Below are 7,945 nucleotides of genomic sequence, written 5' to 3'. Positions count from 1 at the left end.
ACCCATCTCCTGGAGGTGCTGACTTCTGTCTCCTAGTGATATTTGATCCCCAACCTGATTCTTAACTCCCCTTGTCCATGACTTGTTTTACCCTACAAGATTCCTGACTTCTGATCCTTGTCAATTCTGCCCCCTGTCTGTCCTGCCTCTGACCTCTGACCCCAGGTGACCCGGTTTGGAGAAGTCGCCAATAAGGTCACCATGGGGGTGGCAGCCTCCAGTCCAGCCCTGGAACTCCCAGATCTGTTGCTGCTGGCTGGCCCTAAGGAGGACAGATGTCTGCAGCTTCTCGGGTGACTGCCCCTCCTGCAAGTCCTCCTCCCTCCGCTCTGCCACCATGCACCCGGCAGCAGCCCTCACACCTGGCCACCCAGGGCCAGGAGCACCAGCCTCTGCCATCCCTCTCTGGGCTCCTGTCCACTCAGGAGTATGAGAACAGGAAGTCCACGGGGCCAGAATCAGGGACTGGGTGGCAAGCGGGGAGAGCTGTCCTCAGTGCCAACCTGCAGGCGTCGGGACAGTGACTGCTGTCAGTGCCTGGTGCTGCCACGCACCCTATGGAGCACGCCCATAATTTCATCTCTCATCTCATGGTTTTGTATCGTGGGCTCTTTTGCCCCGTCCTCCAGAGAAAGAGTGAGGCTCAGAGAAGGGAGCCAGTTACCCAGGTCCCCCAGCGGATCTGGTGGGCAGAGTTTAGAGCCACAGGCTCCCTGTGAGCGAAAATTTCCCAGAATCATATTTTCCCACTGGAAAAGAGATAACAAATACATGGGAAAGGAAACTGTAGCCCAAGCTGTGGCCCGGACACACTTCCAGCCCTGGGCTCCGCCCCCGAGGCCAGCTGCCAGCCCAGGAACCTTTACCGCTTGCGGCGGGCACACACGTGTACTCAGCCGGGAGCCTGCACTTTTCTGACTGAATCTCACAGTTAATGACAGCGAGGGAGAGAGGAGAAAGAAGGAAGGGAAGGAAGGGAAGTGAGAGAAATAGCGGGCTGAACCCGAGGTTCACAGCCTTTATTCCTCCCTTTGCCTTGATGAGAAATCTCACCAGGCAATTTTCCAACACCAGTAAGACGCACTGAAATATGTTGAGGTTTTAAAAACTGAAGTGCTAATGTGTCCCCCTACAGGCCGTCACCCCTCACTGAGCCATCACTGCCGGTGGGAGGACACTGACAACGTGCTGAGGGTGACCTTGACCTCTCCTACCCTTCTTCAGCCCCCCAAGCCCCGTCCCAAGTGGGTAGACCACCGAAGTAAAACCCTGGCGCTGGCCCTGCGAACCCGGCCTCAGGACGCATGCGTAGCCTGCCCTGTCCGGTACTCAGTGCAAGGACGGAGAACACAGGCATCTCCCCTGCTTTTGGACAGCTGTGGGGACACACTTCACACCTCCTTTTCCCCTGTGTTTTGTCAATACCAGCGGTCACCAGGCTACGGCACATTCACCCTCAACAGGCCTTTGTCGCCTCAGTGGGGATGTCCTCCAGCCTTTAGCTAGGCTCCCGCTCTGTGCCTCAGTTTCCCCCTCCGCAGAATGCGGACAAGAGGCACGCCTGTCTTCACAAGCTGTGCGGGGAGTAAACTGAGGGTTTTTAAGTGTCTGGGGCAGCTGGGTTAGAGCAAACACTCTGTCAGTGGTGGCTGCTACTCTTCCCTTCAGGGGACAAAATCACATTGCCCCCTGGGGACACTGAGGCGTTGTAAAGGGACTTGGGGTCACAGCCAGCGTGGCAGGGCCTCCGTGTGCATCAGGCCGGGCTCCAGTGTGAGGTCCGCCACGCCATTCCCAGAGGCTGTGTTGCTGGGTCACAGGGCAGTCACGTGGCTGCCCCCGCCATGGACAAGGACACAGGACTCGGTTCCAGTGTCACTGTGTGTCCTGGGGCAGGTCGCCCACCTTCTCTTGACTGCTCCTGTCTTCTTGGACTCGGCTGGGGCCTGAGCGCTCCATTTATTCAAACATGTGACAGGCATCCGCAGCCCTGACAAAGCCTCCCCAAACCCCAGCCGGGGAAGGCAGAAGGTCACTGTCAGTCGGCAGGAGATCCCTGAGGAGCCGAAGACAGGGAAGGGCCGCAGCCCAAGTGTGCAACTTAGTGAGACAGACTCAAAGTTGAAAACGCACCGGGATGGTCTGGGGATTTGGCTCAGTGGTTCTACCACCTGCCTCGCAAGCACAAGGGCCTGAGTTTGATTCCCCAATACCCCCTAAAAAATTCAATTCCCCAGTACCATTAAAAAAAATCAGGTCTAAAAATGGGCCAGGAAAATAGCTCAGCGCTTCAATACATACATAGGGGAGACCTGCGAAGGCACCACCTGAAAGATGTTGCTTTGCCTTTGAGTGAGGGCCCAGCAGAGCGAGCCGAGCTAAGTGTTCGCCGGCGGCCCCTGGTGGCCCCGTGGGGAAATGAAGGGGGCCGCGCCCGGGGTGGCAGTGCAGTTAGACGTGGGGGCCGGGCTGACCCTTGGCTGGAAGGTGAAGATGGACTTCAAGAGGTGATGAAAGCGGAAAAGGCAGAGGACAGGGAGGCGAGGTGGGGACCCCCGACCTGAGGCTGCCCCTCCCGCCGGCCAGGCTGTTCCCCCTCCAGTTCGTCGAGCTAGGCTGCCCCTCCCGCCGGCCAGGCTGTTCCCCCTCCAGTTCGTCGAGCTCTTCGTCCACGACGCAAGCCGCCAGCAGCTCAAGGTCAAGTTGTGCACCGGCCGCGCCTTCTACCTTCAGCTGCGGGCCCCTGCCAAGACCCGGGACCTCGAGTTCGGCCAGTGGGTGCGGCTGCTCTACCGCCTGCGCTTCCACGCGGGCCAGGGGGCTGTGCCCTTCACACAGGAGGAGTGGGGGGACGAGGAGGGGGACGAGGAGACAGACGGGGACCTGGAGGAGCGGGAGAGGGACTGGCGGGACCAGGTGAGCAGGGCAGGGGGGGACACACCCCACCGTCTGGGGGAGGAGGCCGGGCCCTCCCTGGGAACCACCACAGCCCTGCCTTCCTCCGGGTTTACCAAGTGGGGTCCTGCATCCTGGGGGCCTGTGTGTGTGTGTGTGTGTGTGTGTGTGTAGCTGGGGGTGGCCGTTCTGGAAAATGGGGCTGCTTCCCCCAAGACCTGGGTCCTGCCTTTGGGCAGCTGGAGGCCCCCTCGCCCCTACCCACCTTTCCCATGGGGCTCGGAGCCACTCTCTCCCCTCAGCTTGGAGTCCAGGAAGCCAGGCTCGACCGCAGACCTCTGAACTCTGGGGACTCTGATTCTACAGGGCCGGCGCTCTAGCACCGACCCCAGGGAAATGGGGCTGCTTCCCCCAAGACCTGGGTCCTGCCTTTGGGCAGCTGGAGGCCCCCTCGCCCCTACCCACCTTTCCCATGGGGCTCGGAGCCACTCTCTCCCCTCAGCTTGGAGTCCAGGAAGCCAGGCTCGACCGCAGACCTCTGAACTCTGGGGACTCTGATTCTACAGGGCCGGCGCTCTAGCACCGACCCCAGGGCCGTGCAGACGGGTCATTAGAACTAATAAACATCTCCACTGAAGAGCAGTGGCCAGCTCGCAGGCACTTCTGCCAGCAGCACCTCATCCACCGAGGCTGCCTGGGGGTCTCTGGTCAGCCAAGTCTAGGCCCCACGCCCCCTGGCGACCTGGCACCCAACCTTCTCAGTGTCCCCACAGCGCAGCCTTCCCAGTCCGGCCTGTGGTGCATCTTTGATTTACTGTAGATTCTGGTCACCACCTGCCTGTCCCCTCTCCCCACTTCGGCAGCAGGACCTGGGATTCCTGATGTTTTGTGGTTGTCATGACAACATGGTTGCCTCACTAAAGTCGCTGTTCCAAGATGGTGGCCTAGCGTGGCCTGTTTTGTTGCAGCCGCCTTGTGGTGGTGGCTGCCCAGCCTGGCTGCCCCTCACCCACCTCAGGGTGACCAGCCCCGGCCACAGGGGAAGGGGAGCCACAGAGGCAAGGACACCATGCGCACCACAGTCCAAGCAGCACTGTTTTGTTGAGAGCGAAAAAAATCAAAAAAGAAAGGCAAAGTCTGGAGCACTCTGGGGATGGAGCCGGGGCTCGGTCCTCTCGGCAGGTGGGGCGAGGTTTCACTGTGGCACTGCAGGAGAGAATGACGGGTGAGCTGGGCCCCTCCGCCTGCTGGGTCCCAGTGACCAGCAGGGGGCACAAGATGGCACCTGTCCCTCCAGCGCCTACTCGCTGTCACCTCCCCCCAGTTTGTTTTGTTTGTTTTCTTTTTCCTTTGGTACCAGAGATCAAACTCAGGACCTTGTACTTGTGCCATAGGCATTGGCACCACCTCCGGTCCCCCAATTTGGTTTTTTGACATAGCATGCGTCTCACTGTCATTCAAGCTGGCCTCAAACTCATAGCAATCCTCCTACCTCAGCTTCCTGAGTGCTGGGGTTACGACTGCACTACCACACGTGGCTTATTTTTTGAGACAGAGCCACACTAAGTCACCTGGTTTGACCACTGTCATTTTCTGCCTGAAACTGCTGTGACCAGCTGCTGGCTGCCTGCAGTGTCACTGGACCCGTGGTAGAGCAGATTCAGGAGGTGATTTGGGGAGAGCAGACGATGAGACACTGGGGCCACCAGGAAGCATGGGGACCTGGGATGATGGCCACTTGGACTTGGAGGTCTGCAGCCACTTCTGACTGCTGGGCTGTCACCAGGGCTAGGGACGACCAAGAAGACCAGAGGCCACAGTCGAGCAGGGATGGGGAACCCATGTGGATGCTGCTGCCATGAGCTCCAGTTTGGGGGGAGCGACCTGGGGCTGCTGAGGAGTCCAGGAGAGATGTGAGCAGGGGCCAGGTCTGCTGGGGACCAGATACCCCATCTAGGGCTGTGAGAGGACAGACAGGAGGGACAGGCTGGAGATGGCCAAGGAGGAGGCCCAAAACGGATCTGGAGGAAAGGGACGCAGGGGCCCGAGCTAAGGGCCAGAGAAGTGACAGACCGGGCGTCGCAGCACATGCCTGAAGTCCCAGCACTCAGGAGGCTGAGGCAGGAGAATCATATGTATTTGAGACCAGCCCTGCTGCACAGTGAGCGCAAGACCAGCTGGAATACATAGCAAGACCCTGTCTCAAAAAAAAAAGTGGGGAGGAGGGCAAGGGCAGGGCTGGAGGGATGGGTCAGGGCCGGCTATGCAAGGGGGTGCACTCTGGGCACCCAGGGCCCTGGCTCCTCTTTATCCACATTTCCTGCACCTCAGGCAACACATGGAGCCTCCCAGGGGCATCTGCCAAGCGCTTCTCCCTCCCACGAGCCCTTCACCTCCTGTGCCCAGGGCCCACGCTGCCTCCGTGACAGCTCGCACCCAGGACCCCATCCTCCCCGGCCTGGGCCAGGCCTCACCTCGCACGTCCAGCCTGCACTCGGCCAGCGCCTCCCCCAGCTCATTGACGGCCCGGCAGGAGTAGGTGCCTGCGTCAAAGGGCGAGGGCCGGCGGATGTTGAGCGTGAGGACCCCCTGGTAGTTGGTCATCAGGAACTTGGGGTCTTCACGGATCTCCATCTTGTTCTTCATCCACACCACCTTCGGCTGCAGGGACAAGGGTGAAGGGTGGCTCAGAGGGTGCCCTGGCCAAGGGCACAAAGGGCTCCAGCCTCAGGACCTGGCACTTCCTTCTCCCAGGGATACCTGCCCTGCTCTTTCCCCATGCCCACCTGTCCCTCACTTGTTAGCTCACACATCACTTCCTGTTCCCACCCTGAGACCGGAAAGACTGCACTTCCTGGCAAATTTGCCTTCCTTACAACTTTGTTAATTGTGTGACTTCTGATCAAGGTCAGCCTCTCCCTAACACACGGACCTTCCGGTCTTACTTGCCTAGCACACAGAAAATCTCCAAGGACGCTAGAAGAATAAATGGAGCGCGTGAATGAGTGATGTAAATAAGCATAGGGGAGCAAATGAAAGAACTGAGTCAGGGAGTGGACTGGTGGGTGTGTAAGTGAGCCGGAAGGATGAGCAGTGGAGTCGGAGTGGTGACACTGGAGGTGGAGAAGCCGGACGCATAAACCTGCAGTCCAGTCCCGAAGCCACCACACGTTCTCTACGAAGGGCCGAAGCATACACGTTTCAAGGTTTTCAGGCCCCAACGTCTCTGTTGCAATGAGTCAGCTCTGCTGTTATAGTGCAGGGACCATGATAAAGTGTAAACAAATTGATGTGGCCTGTGTGCCAATAAAACTTTATTGTCAGAACATTGTGCCAGGCAGATTCGGCCCAGAGCTATAGTTTGCCAACTCCTGGTCTGCAGGGTCCCTGAGTTTGAGGTTGTAGGTGTTCATACTTCCAAGTGGTGGCCTGGAAACCGAGGCAGGGGTGGGAGGGCTGGGGACCCACACAGTCTGGACATCCCTTCTCCCCTACCATTTCTGTTTCCAAGGCACTGCCGTTTGTCCTTGGACCAGACAAGAGAGACTGAATGACCTCTCCTCTGAGCTCAGGCTGCTGAGAGGAGCTGTTGCCTGGCAGGAAGACAGAGTGTCATTGTCTGAGCCCTTGGCTCAGGCCAAGGAGAGAAACAGGAAGTGGGTTAAAGTGAGCAAATGCCCTGAAACTGGGGGATGCTGGGAGGAAGAGCCAGTGTGCAGGGCTCAGGCAGTCGTGCCAGTTTGTCCCTGGGTCCCACACATGCCACCCTGACGGCCCACGGCCACAGCACCTTGGGCTCGCCTCTGACGGCACAGTTGAGAGCTGCGGAGTATCCAGCCACAACCACACGGTCAATGAGGGGCGTAAGGAACTTGGGAGCCATCCGGAAGTCATGCTCCTTGTAATCAAGCGGTTTGAGGGAGAGTCCTGGGGGGAGGGTACACCCATTAGGTGACTGACCGCAGGCTGTCCCCCACCCCAGCCAGCCAAGAGACCCCTCCGCTGCCTCGGCCTCATCCCCAGGTGCCAGCAATTCGACCCCAGGGCAGAGGCAAGGGTCAGAGTCCAGGTTGGACCTGGGCAGAGCCTGGGACGTGACAGACCGGGGAGGGGCAACACCTTGTTTAAGGATGCGGGCTGTGTTCTTGGAAACCCCAGGCGAGTCGCTGAGACCGCAGATGTTCTCGCTGAACACTCGGAAGTAGTACTCGTTCCCCACGATGAGATCAGATACAGTACAGCTGGTGTGCCGGTTGTGTTCATAGACATTGAACCATTCCTAGCATGGGGATGGGCCCACGAAGGGAAACACACACGTGTGGACAAAGACTTTGAGTGTGGGATGGAGAAAGCCTGTCATTCACAGCAATTTCCAACAGGTAGGGGCCACCCAAATATTCACCAAGGGGTGGGTGGATGAGCAAAATGTAGTCTACCAGTGCAAAAGAATATTACTCGGCCCTGAAAAGGGGGAGCTGGGACACACATGTCACATGCTCTCTGGTTCTGTTTATATGAAATGCCAGAATCGGCAAATCCACAGACAGAAAGCAAAGCAGTGCTTGCTGGGGACTGCGCTGGGGTGGAAGGGAGACTGCTGATGGGGACAGGGTACCCTTTGTGTGTGGTGGCAAGGACTGAACTCAGTGCCCTCTCACCGAGCTACATGCTGTGAAGCAGGCTCACCAGCACACCCACCACCCCCAGCCTGCAGCCCCGTCCCTCACCATGGTCTTCTTGTCGGCTTTCTGGATGAAATATCCTGTGATCTCACTGTTCCCGTCGTCTTTGGGCGGCTGCCACTCCACCAGAGCGTTGGTGCCCCACACCTCCTTCACCATCACGTTCTCCGGGGGCCCTGCCTTTTCTGGAGGGAGAGAAGCTGTCACATGCCAGCCGGAGTCCCTAGCGTCCTGCTTCCCATCACTCCAGACTGACACCTCTTCGGCCTATGTCCTGTCCTCCAGTTCCTCCCCTTGTTGTCCCAGTGCCACATTACAGCCTCCTCGAAGCCCGAACTCGTACCTTCCGCCCCTCCGCATGGCCCGCC

At 58.8% G+C, this 7,945-nt stretch overlaps 2 protein-coding genes across 4 annotated transcripts in view; one reads left to right on the top strand and one right to left on the bottom strand.

Annotated features, from left to right (window-relative positions):
- Fam71e1 (family with sequence similarity 71 member E1) overlaps window positions 1-3,751 on the top strand; it is a 4,428-nt gene extending 677 nt beyond the window's left edge. Inside the window, exons 3-6 of one of the 3 annotated variants that reach the window (XM_010640667.3) lie at window positions 166-293; window positions 2,637-2,916; window positions 3,198-3,282; window positions 3,483-3,751. In XM_010640667.3, coding sequence (XP_010638969.1) covers window positions 166-293; window positions 2,637-2,916; window positions 3,198-3,275 — 486 coding nt within the window. In that variant the 3' untranslated portion in view covers window positions 3,276-3,282; window positions 3,483-3,751. Of the gene's footprint in view, window positions 1-165; window positions 294-2,636; window positions 3,284-3,317 lie in introns of those variants that run through there. The other 2 variants (XM_033765922.1, XM_033765921.1) reach the window with 2 other exon arrangements.
- Window positions 3,752-4,030: 279 nt separating this feature from the next.
- Mybpc2 (myosin binding protein C2) overlaps window positions 4,031-7,945 on the bottom strand; it is a 19,400-nt gene continuing 15,485 nt past the window's right edge. Inside the window, exons 21-26 of the mRNA XM_033766027.1 lie at window positions 7,921-7,943; window positions 7,623-7,762; window positions 7,015-7,174; window positions 6,686-6,822; window positions 5,370-5,556; window positions 4,031-4,101 (exon numbers count right to left, since the gene is read on the bottom strand). Of these exons, the coding sequence (XP_033621918.1) occupies window positions 4,091-4,101; window positions 5,370-5,556; window positions 6,686-6,822; window positions 7,015-7,174; window positions 7,623-7,762; window positions 7,921-7,943 (658 nt within the window). The 3' untranslated portion in view covers window positions 4,031-4,090. The remainder of the gene's footprint in view (window positions 4,102-5,369; window positions 5,557-6,685; window positions 6,823-7,014; window positions 7,175-7,622; window positions 7,763-7,920; window positions 7,944-7,945) is intronic.

The sequence above is a fragment of the Fukomys damarensis genome, unplaced genomic scaffold (assembly GCF_012274545.1).
Source record: "Fukomys damarensis isolate Sample0158 unplaced genomic scaffold, DMR_v1.0_HiC HiC_scaffold_19, whole genome shotgun sequence".
NCBI lineage: Eukaryota > Metazoa > Chordata > Mammalia > Rodentia > Bathyergidae > Fukomys > Fukomys damarensis.
Note: the sequence above shows the minus strand (reverse complement) of the source record. Positions and strands in the feature narration are given on the sequence as shown.